Raw genomic sequence first — 19,979 nt, 5'->3', positions numbered from 1 at the left:
TTTCTAGAAGTGCTATTATTTTCTACACATGCACGATTTGATGAGAAAATGGGTAAGGGAGAAAAGGGTTAAGAGAAAAGAAAGCTAATTATAAAGGGATGGCCAAGACAACTGAAATTGTTAAAGTGGAGATTACAGATTGATGTGAAGCCCAACTGGCTATGCTCTGTCTAGAGAGTAAAACTTAAAATGTTAGCTAGTAGGATTATCATTTCTCATTGGAAAGATGTGTTCGATGTTCATTTTAGAGTGTCCATTCAGAAGTGAATAGGAGCATCCTCAGAGATGTTCCTGAGGCTTCCTCACACTCCGCATCGAATAACTCAGGGCTGCTCTGTCTCTTTGTTCTGACAGGCAGTTAATCTCTTGTTCAGAAGATGGCAGTGTTCGCATTTGGGAGTTACGGGAAAAACAGCAGCTGACATCTGAACCTGTGCCAACAGGTCTGTTCTTCCCCCAAAGAAAAAGTTTCTTACATTTCCTTTCATTCCTTTGAAAAAAATATGAAACCGAAGAATGAAAGAGTTCATGAATAAGCACACGAGGCGAAGAAAGTAAATTGCACCCAAAATGTATTTTAAAAGAAGAAATATGTTGGTAATATTTGAAGTTGACACCTCCAAAAATAGTAATTGCAAAATTCTTTTATTCCTTTCGAAATGTTTCTTTATATGGTAACTGCTTCATTGTGTTTATCCATTGCAAGTCGACCAGAATTATTTCGCTGTGCTATGAGAGAAAATTGTTACTTTCTGGAAGTCAGGACCAATAATATGATTGTTCATTTTAGCACCTGTAATTCTAATCAGTACAAATATAGAATTTGTATTTGGATACCAAATCTAAGATGTTCCTCAACTCCCTCTCAATGGCTTTAATTATTATTCATTTTAACATCTTTTTATATTACACTCGAGCTTTTCAAGATATGTTCACTTGTCACAATAATAAAGGCCATGATGCAGCGCCCTTGTATTTTCAGTATGAAAACAGAAGCCTGGATGAACTTGGAACAGTTTAGTTGCTGGTGTGAAAAATATTTTTGACCTGGGAACCAGAAGCTTGTCTGTCTGGGCAGTTTTTGTTGGGTTCCTGGTTTACGTATCTAAATACAGATTGTACTTTCCCCCAGTTTCTGAATGTGGCCTGCATTCAGTTTAGTTTTTCCACTTTATATCTATGTATTTTTCTCCTTTTAAAGATAGCTCATTATATTGGAGAGGCCTGCATTTGCATTGGCAAATAACCTGTACTTAGACCTATGTGCTATTTCACCCCCAATTTTGTCACTAATAGATTTCTTGAAAGTTACAAGTCTGGGGTGGGCTGAGTATAATTAGAGACCCTTCCCATCTCTGGTATAAACCTGCTGCCTAGCTTCCGTTCTTCTTCATCTTCTGTTTATAATCTTATGCTGCCACCTTTGTATTATTTGGAGGACGATGATCCAGTTTGTAGATTGTCCTCCAGTCCTTTTCTTTCCTCTTTTCTTCCTCCCTTCCACTGCCACCAGGGGGCGCGGCAGGCTGGGGAAGGAAATGGGTTGAAGCTGACAGGTTTAGAAACAATGAGTTGTTGTGGTTACATTATCCCTGTTCTTCCCATCTCATTTTACTACAAACTTATGTATATGTTGCCCAACACCTCCAAAGAGACTACTGGCAGGCTATAATGATTTTGTGTCTTTCCAGGATTTTTCAACATGTGGGGATTTGGAAGGGTAAATAAATCAGCAAACCAGACCATCAAAAAACCACAAGAAAATGCCACTGTGTGTTCCTTGGAGCTTATTGGTGATTTGATTGGACACTCATCTTCTGTAGAGGTAGGTTTGTTGTTGGTAAGAAAGGGGAAGAGCAATGGGGAGGGTGAGTGGTACTGTAGAAAGGGTGCTGCCTTGGGAATCCAAGAATCCTTCAAATTGCCACACATGTGTGATCTGGGGCAAATCACTCAGTGTCGGCCCTGGTTTTCTCATCAGTAACAAGAGAACGTTAGATTAAATTATCCAAAGCCCCTTCCAGCTCTAAATGTAAATATACAGTTTTTGCTGTTCTCCATTCTCCATTTTTATACTGATCAGTGTTGCTCAGTAAAGACTCATGTTTCCTTCAACCCTTATCTACTTATCTGGAGGCTTTGAATGGCATCTGAATTACTAAAACAGCAGTATGTGTACAGTCGCTATTTGGCCTTCAAAGGAATCCAATGTAAAAGGCAGACACTACAAATTCCCAGGATCCAAATGGGCTGCTTTCTCTGTATCCCTAGTATATAGCATAGTACATGGAACATAGCAGGTGCTTAGTAAATGTTTTTTGACCGACTCACTAAATGAAAGCCAGTGTTATCATACCAGATAACAAGACAGCCAATTAAATTTGTGTGGAATTGAGAGAGAGACCCAGAACCCTGGCTTCAGAGCAACCAAGATCACAATACAGGTGTTTGGAAAAAAGGAACTTGAAGACTTCTGATGTTCTTCAATCTGCAGTCCCTTTGAAGCTCCAAGAATGCATTGGAGCTCTAGTATTATATCTAGGTCTGAAGTTGTATGTCTTTGATTTAAAGCCTTAGAGATTATAAACCCAAACAGTTGAGAACCACAAACTATTCCTGAATGAGTTCTGTTTATAGGTCTAATGAGAATGATTACAGAATATTAGGGATAGAAGAGACCTTAGAAATTCTAGTCTAATTCCTTCAGTTTTGCAAAGTAGGAAACAGGCCCAATGATGACCAAAAGTTGTGCTTAGAGAGAACAGGACTGGGCATTTCCATGCTTTTCCTTCCTTTGTCTCTATGCTTTCTTTCAGTTTTTTTCTCTTTCGCTTTGTTTGTTTTCCTGCCTAGACTGAGATTGTGTGTCCTTTTCAATGATGGGTAAGATTATGAGATCTGAGGGCTTAAAAATAAAATAAATTGAGGAACTGGGCCTGAAAGGTTAACAATTTGTCTAGCCTGCAGAGTTAGGATTCAAATCCAGGTCTTCTGACTCCAAATTCATTGCATTTTCCCCTAACTGCACCTTCTGAATTTAAGAATTAATTACCTTTTTTTGGTTGTAATTATTTACATTGATGAAAATATTGACTGAGAGATATAGTATCAATAAAATTCTAATTTTAGAAAGTTCAAATATAAGATGATTTACTATTTTACTATTTTATTTATTTAGTATTTAGGATTTGTGTCCACACTGAAATATGTACTTCTCCCAGAGGCACTGCTCAGACCCTAACCATGGCTTTTTTATCCAGTGTGATCTTTGCTCATGTGTGTTTAGTGTCCTCTCCTGCCTCCATATTGTCCTCCAAAAAGGATCAACTCAGTTAGAGGCCTTCCTCTGGGTCTTTTATCGTTATGTAGGTATTATAATAGAATGTCGTCTCCAGCAACTGGAATGGCCTCGTTTTTGTCTTTTGATCCCCTGTACCTAGCACAGTTCCAGGAGCACAGTAAGCAGTAGTTGGGCTGTCCTGCCATCGGTTGTCCCCTGTTTTTTGCTACATGCCTGCTCTACCTCCATCTATGATGATATCCTTTTTTACATGACTGTTTGAGTTCATATCATCAGTGTTGCAGTCCTGGCTGGCATGCATTTTCTTCTTTGATTCTCAGCAGTCTGTCCTAGGCCCTCTTCTCTTTTCTCTCAAGCCTGTTTCACTTGGTGTTCTCATCCGCTCCCAGCTCTGTGCTGATGATTCGTAAATCTATTTATCTAGCCCTAAGCTTTCTGCTTACTTCCATTACTCCTCTCCAAATACCTATTAGGCGTCTCTAGCCGAACGTCCCGTAGACATCTTAAACAACATGTCCAGAGTTGACTTTACTCTCCAAACCTCTCCCCTTCCAAGCACTGCCACCCTTCTGGTTATGCGGGGGAGCAACTTTGGTGTGGTCCTTGGCATCTCGTCTCTCACCTCCATGTCCAATCCTTCAAAGGCCTAGCGGAGTTCAGCTCTGAAACGTTCTCAGATCGGCCTCTTCTCTTCTCTCGTCGTGCCACGTCTCTGGCACAGGCCCGTCTCTCCTCCGGCCTGGCCTGTCGCACTCACCTGCCGGTGAATCTGCCGGCTTCACATCTTTCTCTCCTCCAGCCCTTCCTCCACTCAGCTGTCACTTCAGAGGAGTTTTTCTAACGCACAGCACTGATCAGGTCACCCTCCTACTGAGTAGCCTCGAGTGGCTCCTTATCCCTTCCAGGATCAAATATAAAACTCTTCGGTGGGCATTTTAAACCCCTCATAATCGAGCCCTTCTCCCACCCTTTCCAGCCATCTTATACCTTCTACTCCATCATTTAACTCCTCAGTGCAGTGACGCTCGCCTCCTGGCTGCTCCTGACTCCATCTGCCGACTCCTGGCACATTCACTGCTCATTCCCCACAGCCTGGGATACTCTTCCTCCTCATCTCTCTCTATTGGCTTTCTTGAATGCCTAGTTTAAATCCTTTCTTCTGCAGGAAGGTTTTACTAATTATTTATTTGAGTCCCTTCCTTCTGTTTATCATGAATGTGGCTTGTTTGTACATAGAGTGTCCAGGTTGACTCTTTTCCCTTTCTTTGCATCTCTAACATTTAGCACAGGGCGTGGCATACAGCAGGTACTTCAGAAATGCCTGTTAGGAGGCAGCTGGATGTCTCAGTGGGTTGGGAGCCAGGCCCAAGAGATGGGAGATCCTGAGTTCAAATCTGGCCTCTGATACTTCCTAACTGTGTGACTCTAGGGGCAGCCCTTTCACCCCTTTTACCTAGCCCTTGTCACTCTTCTGCCATGGAACCAATGCACAGTACTGATGGAAGGAAAGGATTTTTTAAAAATGCCTGTTAACAGACCAACTACTTTGGAACATCCTCCGCTTTGATTCCTGGCTATTTCCATGATTTACAACCATTTGTCATTTCTGGAAGAACATTCAAAGTTAGATTTTTGTTTCAGGGAGCAGCTTGGGATCTTTGAAAGCACTGAGCACAGTCCCTAAATACATTTCAGCCTGCTTTTTCCCCCCTTTCAGTTCTGTGACTGGCTTGTTGTTCTTAGGAAATGCCTGGTCAAAACATACAGGCCAAATGATATTAGGCCTTGTGTTGAGGTCAAAATATAACAGTTCAAACAGAGAGTTATGAACATTGACAAAAAGGTGTGTTAGCACAGCATTCAGTATTGAGTTTGATCATCTTTCCCCCTTTGTCAGTGATGGCAAGGAATAACTCACATTCTGAGCCTGTATTCACTTCCATGATGCCAGTTAATCTGTCGTCATTATCAGCATCTGCTTAACAGACCTCCTAAGTGTAAAACACTGTACTATATTCTAGGGATGCATGCAATGAAGGTTAAGTGACTTGCCCAGGGTCACATAGCTGGGAAATGTCTGAGGCCTAGGACCTCTCATCTTGAGGCCTGACTCCCAAACCACTGAACTACCTAGCTGCCCCCACTATACAACTTTAAAAGAGGGAGAAGGTTATTTTAAATGGAGGCAATCAGGAAGATGTGGAAATAATAATAGAGAAATATAGACTATAGAATGTAAGAGCTAGAGAGCACTTTATTTTTTTAATTAATTAACTAATTAAGAATATTTTTCTATAGTTACATGCTTCATTTTCTCTCTCTCCCCTCTTCCCTCCACCCCCTCCTGGAACTGACAAGCAATTCCATTGGATTATACATATATTATTATTTAAAATCTATTTCCATATTATTCATATTTGTAATAGAGTGATCTTTAAAAACCAAAACCCAATCATATACCCATATAAAAAAGTGATAAATGATATGTTTTTCTTCTGCATTTCTATTCCCACAGTAAAGAGAACACTTTAGATATCATCTAATCTAATCCTACCATTGGGCCACATGCAGTGGATAGAGTGCCAGGCTGGAGTCATGAAGACTCATCTTCCTGTGTTCAAATCTATTATTACACTTATTAGCTGTGAGATCTTGGACAAGTCACTTAACCTTGTGTACCTCAGGTTCCTTATCTGCAAAACAAGTTGGAGAAGGAAATAGCAAACCATTTCAGCAAAGAAAACCCCAGGATGGGTCACAGAGAGTTGGACCTGACTGAAAAACGACTAATACAATGCTAATAACATTAGCAGAACAGATGCTAATAACTTCCAAACCTCTGCTTCCTACTCTGTCCTTTCAACTTTCAATTCTCTTATTACCAACTTGCTGGATATTTCCACTTATGTATTATGTGGATGAATGAGTGAATGAACATTTATTAAATGCTTACTATATGTCAATCACTGTCCTAGGCATTAAGGGTACAAATTCTAGAAACAAAGACAATCCTGGACTTAAAGAGCTTACATTCTCATGAGGGAGACAACAGATAGAAGGGTGCTTTCTTCCTGGAAAGTTACAGGCCTGGTAAATGGTCTATAGACGGGCATGCCTTGTCCAGGAAAACCTGATGATGTGGTCAAGTCCATTGTTACAGAATTTGAGAATTAAGGAGGAAACACTCTGAAGGCAGGGAAGGAAGTGAAGCATTGCTTACTTGAGTTAGTGGTACAACAGAGGCAGTCAGTAATTCAGATAGAAGGACTCAGAGGTGAAAGTTCCTTCAGAGCATGGTTTGGTCATCTCAGTCTGAACATATTTCAAGCCAAACTCAGCCTATCTTTCCCAGAATCAGTTCACCCATCAACCTTCCTTGTTTCTATACTTCGGTTATCCCATTCACCCAGGTAAGAAACTTAGAAGTCATCTTAGAAGTCATCGAATCATCCTTTTTTCTTCATGTGCTGTATTCCTCACTAGTAATTCCATGATTCCTACAACATTTATTTCTCCTTTCTCCTTTTCCTCTGGACTTGTCCAGCCCCAAATCTGCTCATACCTGGATCATTGTAATAGTCTCCTGTTCTCCCTGACATTCGTTTCCTCTCCGCCCTTTAACACGACACATGAGTATTTTTATTCACATTGTGCTCTTTTCTTGGAGAGCCTTTCCTACTTGATCCACGCCCAGACACATGGAAACCCAAGTTGTTTGTCCGGGAGAATCCCCATGCCCACTCTTGATGTCCTACGGTGTTCGGTGCCAAAGAACTTAGCCCGCCATTTTATGAGTCCTTGTATTGTGCATTCACTGTTTACTGTGTAAGTCATGTTTACTCAGCTAGATTATAGTAAATCGATTTGATTATTTCTGCACAGGTATAAGGACTTTCTGAGTTGGTGACTTTTTGAAGGCGTTTATATTCTAAGGGCAATATGGCTGCTAGAATGGTTGCGTTGGTTCAGCAAAATCAGTGTGTAGAATTCTAGCAGCCAGTAGGTGGAGAAGGATTTATATCTAGTTGTCTTTGACCTAAGCTAGATGGCATGGATAGAAACGCTGTTGGAAGTAAGCAATTAAAGTCCTGAGATTTGCTGACTAATGGCTTTCTTTTGGTCCTTTAGCCTTTATGTTACTAATTTTTTCCCCACATTTCTTTGAACTTTTAAACCTTTTCATTATGACCTCTCACTTGAACTTCAGCACAATTCCTGCCAGATATGAATAAATACCAGTTGACCATGACTATGTCTATTGCAGTATTCATCTGAATGGTGTGCCTGTTTCAAGTCTCCCCTCATCTGCAGGATTCTCTGGAAGTCCAGGCCTGATCACATGACCCTTTGCCCCTCCCCTGGTCTCTGGTAAACTACAGACATGCCCTGCTTGTCCTGTAGCCCTTACTCCCCTCTGCTCTTCACTGCCATCCAACCACATTGACCAGCTTGCTGTTCCTTTTACACAATGTTTTCATCACTGTGCTTTTAGCTTAGCTTTTCCCATGACTGGAATGAGGGATTTCGGGTAATTTCCTTCAAGATTCTGCCAAGATCCTGCTTTTTTGAGGAAGGCTTTCTAGGTCACCTTCATTGTCCTTTCCCCCCACCTCTCGAGTACCTTCTCCTTGAGATTGCCTTTCAGCTCTTTCCACCCTCTTTCTCTCGTATGTACACCGTGATTTACATGTGTGTAAGGACACGTGATTTATAAGGGTACCGTAGACTGCCCCCCACTATGGCCCAGGTAAGGGGGCAGATGGATGTGTTCTGCCTTGATTCTGATACCCTCCGAGAGAACGTGGCCATCCCGAAGAAAGTGGGGCCCATGCTAGCTTGGCGAATGACAGGCCTTATTAGGAAGAGTTTACTCACAAGAGGCCAGTTGTCCAGGGTGGCAGCAGGGCAAAGTAAGGTGGATTCCTGCATGAAGCCCAGGCCAGAGTGCCACCGATGGCCCAGGTACGTGCAATAGATGAACAGGTTATAATGGCTGGAGCTTAAAAAATTAATGGCTGGATCTTCTTTTGCTGCTTACCTTTACTCTAAGGGGTTTGCATTGTCCGTGGAGTCTTAAGTCATGTTCCTAGGCTCTGGCTTCCACCGTAGAATTTTGCCTCCCAATTGGAAGCTGAGCTCCTTGACCATGTTTTTGCCTTTGTTTGTATCTCTAGCACTTAGCACAGTGTCTGGCACAGAGAAAGCATCTAATAAATGCTTGATGACTGACTGCCTGCCTGGCACAGTCATGATGCCTGGAGCATCAAGGGCCCAGCAAAAAGCATTGCTGGACCTCAGGCCAGCTCAGTCCCTCGTTAGCTGAATGACTTTGGGCAAGTCACTTACCCTCTCCATTTTTTCCTTTTGTCATTTAAAAAATGGGAATCATGTATTACCTACGTGAGAAGCTTGATGAGAGCACTCCAGAAGATATAAGGAGTGCTACATGAACAAACAGGATTATCACTACCTAGGACTTGCATGGTGCTCTTCCCCTAAGGAGTTCAGAAGCTAAATCATTTCATTTCCAAAAAGCTTCTTGAATTTGGCATTTGTGGTTAAACAGACAAGATCTAGTTTCAGTGATTCCTTCTTCCTGATTTGTGGGCCCGGAGCACATTCTGCCAGGGGCGTACGGTTACGAGATACGGAACACAACATTTCCCAAAGAACTGAAAGTGAAAATACCGCAAGGCAGTAGAGAGATGCTGCAGGCTTTCATGGGCTCTGGGAGCAAGACTGAAATATAACAAATGAGGAATTTCAAAGAATACGAGTGAAAAGTGCTCCCAGGGAAATGTGTGATAGGAAAAGAAGATGGGTCAGTCATGTGACAAGACTGAGAGATGATAGGTGGACGGAGCAGGGACCCCACTGATATCTTCACATTATCAGGAGGAAGTGAGACACGGCTTTAGCGTGTTGGATTGACCCCCTGTAGTGACCTAATTGGAGGCTCTGGATGAGGGTCCCACATGATGGACAGGCAGGCAGGAACAGTTTGTGGTCTACATTTTTGGAAGAAATGTTCAAATTAATGCAAAAACAGCGATCCACCGGAGTGTTTCGTAGTCAAATAATGTCCACAGACTTGTAGAGGTAGCTTTTATTCATTTAAGAGAACAGACTTTTTCAAGCAGTTTAGCAGCAGCCATTTGTACAAAAACAATGGGTTAATCACAAGATCCTTATCTAGTCATTAAAGCAAATCTAGTCAGACCTCTGTTTGGCAATACAATTTTTTTTTAAACCAACTATTGAAGATTAGAGTATGATCAAATACTGAAAACATAGAGAATATGATGTAATCTTTGTTAAAAACAGAAAAATTTTCATAGTCTTCCAGTAACTCTGGTTCCTAATTATGAACATCAAATGTCACCCAAATGTAGATGTGTCAGAGTCCCAGTTAATAGAGAAGCTTGGCGAATAGAATTCCATGTCTTAGAGAGGAATGGCCTTTGCCCAATGTAAGAATGAAAATAATGGTGAAAAATGAAACTTCTATTTTCACATCCAAAGTGGTAGAAATATGTTCTTATACAATATGTGTGATAAACAAAGTACTGTCTTTCTCCTTTTAGCTTTATTCCCTGAAAGTTCCCTGAAGTCAGGCACCGTGGATTTTCTAAACTTTGTATCTCTCCCAGCACTTAGTACACAGTGGGTGCTTAATAAATGTATGTTGCGTTGAATTCTCCTTACCTAGTATTATGTGCTCTAATTGGTGATTTTGATTTTTATTACAGATGTTCTTATACTTTGAAGACCATGGACTAGTGACATGCTCTGCTGATCACCTCATTATTATGTGGAAAAATGGAGAACGAGAGTCAGGATTGCGCAGTTTAAGATTATTTCAGAAATTAGAGGATGATGGCGATTTGAACCTTGGCTTCTAGTTGTGTTGAACGAGGTGTTCGTGTACATGAATTCTGAATGTCAAACACAGGCTAAGAAGGATTTAAGAGAGATCTGGAAAACTGTAACATATTCATTTTCTACAAAATTTTCAAATGTATTTTTTCCCAACTGGGGCGTCATGTTTTGTTTCCATTGTCCAATCTGTATTGTCTGGACCCGTAGAAAGCGAATACATCATATATAGAGATACATACATGTGTATATGTTGTGTATGTCTATACACGTAAACACACATCTATATGTGAGAGAATTGGTGGGAGGGGCAGGGCGGGAGGAGGGAGAGGAGCACCTCTCTGGTGAAACGGATTCCCCTGAGAACTGTACCATGTGGTCCTCACATGGCTTCTGAGGTGATGCCACGGCCACACTCAGAGTCACTAAAGAGGCTTCTCTGACTTGAAGAAAGCGACATCTTTAGCGGAATCTCACAAATATTAATACTGCTTTTAGAAGTTTGGACTTAAGACAAAGCCAGCCACCCAACAACCCCAAGAGTCCTTGGCGGAACTTTTCTGGGTCATTTATCCCCACAAAATGCCTTTCTTCCCAAGGGCCGTTAATGAAAAGGAAGTAACCGGCACTCTACTTTGGACGCTGTTTAACCCTTTAGGGACATTGAGAAGCATGTTTGGTGTAGGGGAAGAGCCCTGGCCTTGGGAGGCCGAGGAGCCTGGGGCCCAAGACGGCTTCGGGGGCTTTCGCTTCCTTCCTCTGCCTCGTGGGGCTGGAGGACTCCCCTACTTCCTGGTGAAGAAAGCTCTTTGTGAACTCAGCAGAGCTCTACAGAGGAGTTTTTGTCCCTCTTACAGAAAGCCTGGAAGGTAATTTCACCCCAGAAAGGAATATCTGCTGTTTAACTATGAATCCATATGATCAGAGATGCAGAACTGGACCGGACCGTAAAGGCCGTCTAATTTGTTAGTTTTTAAAGTATGTTTTCAAAAAAGGAAAAGAAAACATTTGTGTATTGTAGATTTGTACTGAACCCGGACTGATGTTCCGGAGGAAAACTCCTGTTGGCCCTCCTTCCCCCTGAGCAGGATTCCAGCCAGCCAGCGCTCTGGGCATCAGGATCCCTTTGAGACTCCATTTCCTTGTCTCTAAATCCACCTCCTACATGGCCACTGTGGTCCCTGCCAGGATCTGGAATCCCGAAAAGTCACCTTTAGGGAATTCATAGGCAGTTACAATGCTTAAATGACGCCTTAGAGAGCTTGAAAGCCTCCCTAGTTAGCTGAATCGAACCCCGGGAGCTCTAGAGATCTGGCCGGCCTGTGTCGCCACAGCAACTGTCTTGAGGTGATGCAGATGTGTTTGGAGCTGCTTCTTCCAGAGGAGGTCGCGGGGTGGGGGTGGGGATTGGGAGAGAAGGGAGGGGGTGGCCTGAACTCAAAGGCTTCCTAGAGATGGACTCCATCTTAGAGATCACCTCTTCAGCTCCCCTCTTTTACTGGGAAGGAAGCTGGGCGCACACCTTGCAGCCTCCCCCACGATCCCTCCTCGGTAGGGCTGCTTTGAATGTGTTCTGGAGAGAAACTCAAAAAGCCTTGTCCGCATCGGGGGGCTTTTCCTTTTGACAACCAGGCCTAAATAGTTCAATCAAATTTTATTTTCCTTCGCTTCTAAAATCAATGAGCATAAAAGCAATTGGGATTCTGTGTGCAGTTTTTTCCTCCTCCTTTCCATGGCATTATACTAAAGACTCGGTTTGAACCAGAACTGAAATTAAACTGAAAAAAACATTTCTTCTGCTATTTCTTAGCGTGGCCTGACACAAGCGATTACCAGCTTGATTGGCACTGGCATGGAACCGCAGTCATATCCGCCCACCCCCAGCCCCGGCCCAGATGTGTTAGGGCAGAGCTGGAGCGGCAAAAAGCGGAGTGATGTGGGACGAGGGAATTGCCGCTGATAGCTTAACATTCAACAGGCTGGTCGTTAATGAAGGACGGAGGCTCCCATTATTCATTTTTACATGACTCAAAAATGAAAGCTGAAAAGGGGCTTCATTTATTCAATGGCTACTAATATTTGATCGTGTTATCACTGGACATGTTAGCCTAATTGCCACGGCATTAGCTGACCTCCTCTCCTGACTTCCGTAGGCATTTGGAGTCCACACATTTAAAAAACTGGTAAGGATTAATTTAAAATTATTTAAAAATAAGATTAAATGGCTAAGGAAAATATTTTCATAAAGACCTACCAGATCTGCTTTTATCTCTTCTCTCGAGGGATTTCTCGTTTATACATTCTATTATTTCTGAAGCAAGAAACCTTTGTTCATGCCTTTAACTGAACTCGTCAAATACTTGTTCTTCCCTTCCTTTTGTCTAAATCCGTCTTTACCTGTGTCAGCTACCAGAATAATTATCTTAAAATCATATAATTTTCAGTTTGGAAGTGGCCCACCAACATCTTCAACTTCCAGATGAGAGAGGTGGGCCCTGAAAGGTAACAGCTTTTAAATACTTTTTTTGGCAACGATAATGTCAGTTTTAGTTTTACGCAGAACCCTAAATTATATATATATAAAGATTGGGTCCCCTGGAGTAGTCATGATTGTCTCATCTATAAACGGAGACCCATTAACAAAGTCTGAAGTGAAACGGTGGAATTGGGCCTGGGATGAATGTACGCTAAATCAGCAGGGCTGGTTCTTTAGACTTGACTTCTTGCTGACACTCTGCCTGGACGTGGTCGGTCTTTTTCTGCATGTTTCTAAAATTAATGCTTTCATAGTTCTCCCAACAGGCTTCTGCTTCCTTTAGGTGGAGAAGACGGAGATAGGAGGGCCAGGTCCCCACCCTGAGATAACAATATTCCTTATGGGTAATCTTTGAGAAGGAAATGATTCACTTTGGGAAAATAGGAGCGATCCTTGCTGCAGCGTGCTGTCTCTCCTATATCGCTGTCCAGCCTCGGGGCTGCTTTACTTTCTTTTTATGCCAGTGTAAAATTAAGACTCTTTTGCCAGGAATAAAGTGCTAAGGGCTAGAGGACCCTGATAAATTGTGTAAAATAAAATGTAAATGCCCTCCTTGAGGGCAAGGACTATGGTTTTTGTGTTTATTTCTCCGGTGCTCAACAATTTCATTGATTCTAATGATAAACTCTTTAATCATCTTTAAGGGCTTTAAAAACAATAAATAAACTTTCTAGTAGGAAGGAACCTCTTTTGTGACCTAGAAGGTCTTAGCTATAAGGCGGAGGAGTCACTAGAAGAATTCTCAGGGGCCCTTTTGGCTTTTTGGGTCTCCTAAATACAAAATATCTACCCTAAATTCTGAGTTATGCCATGAATGAAAGGCAGTTTCTCCAAGTCTATCCAGCACCCTCAGCAAATTACAGAGGAACTGACAGACTTTGTGTTTCCAGAGCATGTGCCCTGTAGATATAAACTGGTCAAACATACTCTTCCTATTTTCAAGATTCTATGGACCAAATAATTTAAATTGCTGGTGAAAAACACGAAGATTACCTGGAGTAACTCCGCAGAGCCCCAGAGTGAGTTTGGGAAGCAAAAGACCCCTAAATTTGGGTGTCTCCCTTGCAAAGACTTCTCTACTGGTAGGTGGGTTTGAGGAAGTAGCTGATTTTTAGACCCGGCAGATGGATTGCGGCTTGACTTATGAGCACATCACGGCTCATTAATTGGGCTAGTCCTACATTAATTTCCAGGAAGTGGGTTTTTTAAGAGTAGGATGGGAGAAAAATACTCATATCATTGGAGCCAAACAGTTTCCAGTGGATAATCGTATTCTGGCAACTTAATCCCATATGCTCAAAGCTGAGTTTTCTAGCTATGATGAAGAAATTGTAGCCAGAGCTTGTGGACATCCCAAATGCATTTTCTTCTGCGGTCTCCTCAGGGTATTTCCTGTCCGCAGTAGGGCCTTGTCTGGGCAGTAGAAGAGTACTGAGGGAGGGTCTTAGGCTCTGAGGAAACTCCGAGCCTCCAGGCATCCCTCCGTAAGAGAATGAAGAGCTTTGCAGGAGAGGGGCGCTTCCGCTTCACCTCCACTCTCCCCTCGGTGGCAGGCTGGGCTCCTCCTGAAGGGAGAGGGCTTGTTCCGGTCCCGGAAGGCAGATGCGCCAACACTCACGCTAAAGCGGGTGACTGGCAGCCTTGGCTAGGAAGAGAGAGCGAGGACTTCCCACAGAACACGGCGTGTGCCATCCAGTGGGAAGCAAACGGTTCCTTAGGAGACGAGCCTCTCTTTATCTAGTTTGTATTATTAACTGGGCCGGGCCTAGAGGTTTTCTTGGAAAAGTAGAGGCTCACGTGCCCTCATTTCTCCTGGAGCCTCGTAAGCCCATGTAGTGTTCGGAAGGTATTCGGGACAAGGGGCTGGAATTGCCCACTTCTTTTTTGTCAGGGCCCCGATCTTCCAGTCCTCGGCCGGCACAGGGGAGAGGGCCCAGGCTTTGGTTCAGTTGGCTCCAGGGAACATGAGCTCAGAGCTAGCCTGCCCACGAGGCTGGTCGAGAGCAGCCCGTCGTCAAGCCCGTAACATTCCCACGCCAATTTCATCGTTGATATGACATCAATCTGACACAACGCCGAGTGAAATGAAATGTTTCCTATAGAAAGTGCCAGCCTCCTGGTCAATGGTCCTGACAGCGACAGGGACAGAAAAGACTGCGCTGGCCTCGCACAAGCCGCTGGATTCTGCCCTCCCTCGTCACGAGTCGCTCCTGACTACCTTTGGAACAGATCTTGGAAAGCCATCCCTGTCCGGTACAAACCACTGGAGCCAGAGTGTTGATACTCGGGAAGATTTAGGCCAAACAGATAAAATGAGGACAACCAGAGGGAACTGGGGCTCAGCGGTAGGAATAGCCATTACAAAGACTTCACCAAAAAACAACTTCATCAAATATACACAATGCAGCCTTATGATACAGAGCGGAAGGTGGGAGCTGCTGCTTCCACAAAGATGCTATTACAAGTTTAACAAAAATAGAGCTTAGGTACATTTCTTTGCATGGAAATTTCATGAATGCCTCCATTTGTTGGTACAAAACATAGAAAAACATTGGCACAGTATGTAGTTACTTGCAGCAAAACGACAGTCATTGTCTTTTTCCTTGACTACTAAAACAAGCCCTTTTTCTTTTACCCACGTCGCTTCTCTTTGTGGTACAAAATCTGAGCCAGCCCCAAGTCCTTTTGCATTTGCAACTTTATGGTTTGAAAAAGCAGCTCCCTCACCCGTCACATCCAGCCACTGCTTCGACCTCTCAGAAGTGCAGCATGGAGTGAGCAGCCTTTGAAAGAAAAAAACCGAAGAGACCATTGGCTGGGTTGCTGGACTTCCTATACACACAGAGGAGTTGATTGGAGAAAGGGAAAGGGGAGTCCAAAATCTGAATTTATGTTTAGCACAGAAAGTTGTGAGAAAGGAAATGTATAAAAATATGCATTTGTGCTTTAGAAGCTTCTTAGCATACAATTCATATTTCAAAAGAGTCATGACACCCTGCAATAGGCTTGGTTTCTAACGTATTTACATAGCTTGTCACTGTTTTACATCAAAGCAAACGAGCGCTGTCCGATAGGCAAGTAGGTGGGCAAAAAGAAGAGTTACAGATAGCATATGGCATAGCTCACTGCACGGACTTGGACCCAGAAAATGTAGATTGATTAATAAAATCTTCAAACAGCAACTGTATACAAACTTTTTTTTAAAAAAAGTTCTTGAACAGATATTTAGATTCAATGGCTTTTGTAGAATACGTGCAGTGTTGTGTTTCTTTGCTGCCTTCCTAAGGTGGAAACAGGAATTTCATAAATCCCCCAAGCAAGACCCTCTCTCCCCCCAGATTACGGATGGCTTTTGTTAGAATCCCTTTTAGAGGAAGGAGAACCATAGTGTTCCCCACACCACCGAACAGAGCTGTCGTTAGGCTGATGCTCTTGGTGGTGCCCCTGTTTATTCTGACCCCGGAACCACGGCTCGGCAAGACGGCCATCAAACCCGCAGGGTTCTTGCCAGGCCGTCGGGCCCAGGGGGTTTTGGCCATCCTCTAGGGAAGCTTTTCATCAGGTATATTTATTGACAAAGATATTCTTAAGGAACAATCAAGCCCTACAGCGGCATTCGCTCTTTCTCACGAGGACAAGATGAGAGAGTGCATTGACCCCACTAGATGGTCATCTGGGTGAACAGAACACATGAAAGAGCCAATCGCGTCCTCCTCACAGGCACAGGGTAACCGACGACAGTGGAAATGACCCGGCAAGGTACCTGCCCTACCTGCGGATGGCCGTTCAATGGAACGTCTCTGAGGCAGCCACACAACTCTCCAGGGAAGGAAATGCTGGGAAATTGGGGCAATTGGAGGTGAAATATTAACTACGAACTCCTTAATCTACAGCTGTTAGCCTCACTCGAAAGGGAAACGGGCGCCCCTCGTCTACATTCCTAAGTGGTTCACAGTGTAGCTTGTAGATTAAGAGGTCTTGTGTGGTGGCCTTCCCTTTAGCTGTCAGACGGAAGCCTCAGGCTCTTGCATTTTAACTCATCCAGCATCTTCCAGTGTTTGTAGTTATCGGCCAAATGTTGCATCAGAGCTGGGAGATGTGCAAATGCTGTAGGGATACACAAAGATCAAAAGAAACCTGTTGTATTAAGGCAAGCCGGGAAAAAAGGGCCTTTCCCTGCTCTGTCTCTTCAGACCCCAGAGTCAGTCCGTTAGACTTGGTTTTGCTCATTCTTACGAACATATATTTAAGACGATGTTACAAGACAGGGATAAAAATCTCCCTTGACTCTAAGCGGTGTCTGGTCCTAAGAGGATGGACATTTTATTGGAGGGGGCCAAAAGGGGCCGAGCAATGTTGTTGCTGTTGATGCCAGGAGCTAAAGAACTAGCTAATTCTCACCCCTGGGCTCTATGTTAGATAATTCATGATGAACTTTCCACGGTTTAAACGTTAAAAACAAATCTCCAAGGAGAAACCCCCAGAGGAAGCTGCAGTTTAGGAAAAGTGACGAAAGTCCCATATCCGTGTACACCCACGTCCACCCTCTCCCCCCTCTCCCCCACATGCACAGTTAAGATGTGTCATCTGGCACTTTACCAACCAGATCTAGGAACTCATTGCTAATGACTAATACTAAGCTCTAATACAAGGACATTTGCTAGAGTAACAACACAACACAAATCATTTCTGATAATTAGATTTGGTTTTTTTAGGCTTCTATCCTCAAAGCATCTTTTGCATTTGTATACCTTTACAGAGACGTCATTTTAATCTTGAAGGCTCTCTCCGTTATTAAGGTTCGAAATCTTTGAGTCATTTTTTTGACTTATCCATCAGCCCCACATCTAATCTATCACCCAATTCTGTTGATTCTTTCTCATGTATGTTTCCCACTCCCTCTTCATTTCCATTGTTGTCACCTGACTCTGGAAGCTCAATATCTGGGTTATTTCCCTCTATTCTGGCCTCCCCCTCCCTTACACACACACACACACACACACACACACGGTGAATTCACGGGTGTCCCTCAATAAAATAAAATATTTATTTTAATCTCTCTCCTCTCTTTCTCTGTCATCTCTCTTTGATGGACCTCATCTAGCAAAATCCTATCTATCCTTCATGGTCCCAGTCAAATGCCCCCACCACCCTGAAGCCAGAGCATGGCTTCTGTCCCTCTGACCTCTCAAAGCATGTTCCCTGTACTTTTTACAGTCCATCATGGCTCATTCTCTATTATATCATACCTTCTGAATTATAGTCTGTGGTCTAACCCTTGAGTTATCATCCCTACTAGATGAAAAGCTCCTTGAAGGCAAGGACTGCCTGATTTTCCTTTAAGCCTCCTGTAACACACATATCCAGTAAATGTTGGCTCCTCGTGTTCTCACGCTGTCATTATAGCGAGGCATTAGCGATTCCTTTCTGGCTCACTGAAACCCCGAGCTAGCCAGGTTTTTTTTTTATTTTTTTGGAGAAAAAGAAGACAATCTTCCTTACCATCCCAAGCATCAAACATATCTGTTATAAAATAGTCAATGAAGGAGATCTGAGACTTCGGGATGCTGCAAGTATTTCGATCAAACACTGGCATCACCACTGGCAGCCCCTGCCTCTTCTCTTCATCTGTCTACAAAAATAAGCAAATAAATATTGTTAGCCTTCTGGCCTTGCTTTTCAGAAGCTCAGGCTGTCCTTCCAATCCCACGAGATCACCGGGTGTCCTTGGCTTCTTACGCAGCTTCCTTTCCCTGCCCCTGGGGCTCTTCCCGTGCTTACCTCTGGTGCTTTTCACAACCCATTTCCCCTATGAACTTCCTTCTACGCATTACCCTTCTCTGGCCTCCTTTGCCACGCACACCTTCTTTCTTTTGCTGAGCTCTTCAAAACTCATTTCTAGGGGACTTTCTTCAAAAAACGGAAGGCAAATGACAATTCCCTTCAGCCGTCTTCCTTCTTGGGTCCCAGGAAACACCCAATGAACCCTGAAAGCTGGACGACGTGACAAACCGCAGCCCAACTCTTCTTCTGCGGCTCTCGCCCACCCCTCACTTACAGGGCCACTGGGAGGTCCGGCTTCAGCACGGTGCCTCGTGCTTAATAAAGGCTAACGGGCCGCGGCTCCTCAGGTCAGGCGGGAAACCACTTTCCAAAAAGCGGAGCATCTTTCCGATTTAGCCATCGTCTAAAGGACCCTCCGTCCCGCCCCAGGAGCTCAGGCAGACAGTTAATGTCGTTCCCACCCCCAGCCCTCTGTGGTACATACACGCTTCTATTCTGGGGGATGTGATGCCTGCTAGAGTGTGTATCATGCGAGTGGGACTTGTGCCTGAGGAGCTGAGATCCCCAACCGTCCTCAGAGATGCCCTTCAATGTGCTTCCACCCCACTGAGCCCTTCGTCTTGAGAAAGAGCCCACCTGTGCAAAATACTCCTCCGAGATCCTCCCGGCCCATTCGATGCACATCTCCAGGGGGCGGCATGGGTTGGCCACGTCGGCGCACTTGATCATCATACGCTTGATCAGGATTTGGTTTTCAGGGAAGTTCTTCCCAGCGGGATTGCATTCACAGTCACTGCCTTCCCCCTGCAACGCAAGGACAAGGCTGGCTCAGGGGCTCGCCAAAATAGCTTGCAAGAAGCAGAACTTGGCTGAACATGGGTAAGTGATGCTTGGTCATAAGGGAGATCATGAGCAAAGGGGGCTTTTCGGCCAGGTCTCTCAAAAGAAAAAAAAAGAACTCAAACCCAAATATTTCTTTCCAAGAACTGGAAAAAATTTTTTATTACTTCCTTCTTCCTGCTATTCTAGCTACTGGCACAGACTAGATCCCTTTCTTTTGTCTCTTCCACCCATTTTTCATTCATTCAGTCCCCATCCTCCCGCCATTAGTTTCTCTTCTTCCTAAGCCATAAACCTTCACATTCAATTTGCCTAATAAATAATGGTTTTCTGGGTTTCAAAGAGACAACATCTAGAATCCAGTGTTGTTTGTCATTCAGTTGTTTTCCGTTATGTATGAGGAAACTGAGGCAAAGAGGTAAGTGACCTGCCTAGAGTCACATGGCTAGCAAGTGTCTGAGGCCAGATTTGAACTCGGGAAGATAAGTTTCTCTCCACTTGTGTAATTGTAAATCTTGTGCCTTTGAACTATGTATATTAATTTTAATCTTGACACGCTGTAGTAGCTACCCACTAGAACATAGTAGGAGCATCACCATTATTTGATCAGGCAGCACTTTAAGGCTTATATAATCCTTTACA

General features: G+C 43.5%; 2 protein-coding genes across 6 annotated transcripts in view; one reads left to right on the top strand and one right to left on the bottom strand.

Annotated features, from left to right (window-relative positions):
* WDR41 (WD repeat domain 41) overlaps nucleotides 1-13,282 on the top strand; it is an 85,358-nt gene extending 72,076 nt beyond the window's left edge. For all 3 annotated transcript variants that reach the window (XM_001381595.4, XM_007486445.2, XM_007486444.2), the window contains 3 exons: nucleotides 355-443; nucleotides 1,692-1,825; nucleotides 10,051-13,282. In XM_001381595.4, the coding sequence (XP_001381632.1) occupies nucleotides 355-443; nucleotides 1,692-1,825; nucleotides 10,051-10,203 (376 nt within the window). In that variant the 3' untranslated portion in view covers nucleotides 10,204-13,282. The remainder of the gene's footprint in view (nucleotides 1-354; nucleotides 444-1,691; nucleotides 1,826-10,050) is intronic.
* The window catches only part of PDE8B (phosphodiesterase 8B), a 365,551-nt gene continuing 354,964 nt past the window's right edge, over nucleotides 9,393-19,979 (bottom strand). For all 3 annotated transcript variants that reach the window (XM_056824791.1, XM_056824789.1, XM_056824790.1), the window contains exons 20-22: nucleotides 19,134-19,301; nucleotides 18,216-18,345; nucleotides 9,393-16,820 (exon numbers count right to left, since the gene is read on the bottom strand). In XM_056824791.1, coding sequence (XP_056680769.1) covers nucleotides 16,711-16,820; nucleotides 18,216-18,345; nucleotides 19,134-19,301 — 408 coding nt within the window. In that variant the 3' untranslated portion in view covers nucleotides 9,393-16,710. The remainder of the gene's footprint in view (nucleotides 16,821-18,215; nucleotides 18,346-19,133; nucleotides 19,302-19,979) is intronic.

The sequence above is a fragment of the Monodelphis domestica genome, chromosome 3 (assembly GCF_027887165.1).
Source record: "Monodelphis domestica isolate mMonDom1 chromosome 3, mMonDom1.pri, whole genome shotgun sequence".
In the NCBI taxonomy this organism is placed as follows: Eukaryota; Metazoa; Chordata; class Mammalia; order Didelphimorphia; family Didelphidae; genus Monodelphis; species Monodelphis domestica.
The sequence above is the reverse complement of the archived record's forward strand: the minus strand, read 5'-3'. Positions and strand labels throughout refer to the sequence as shown.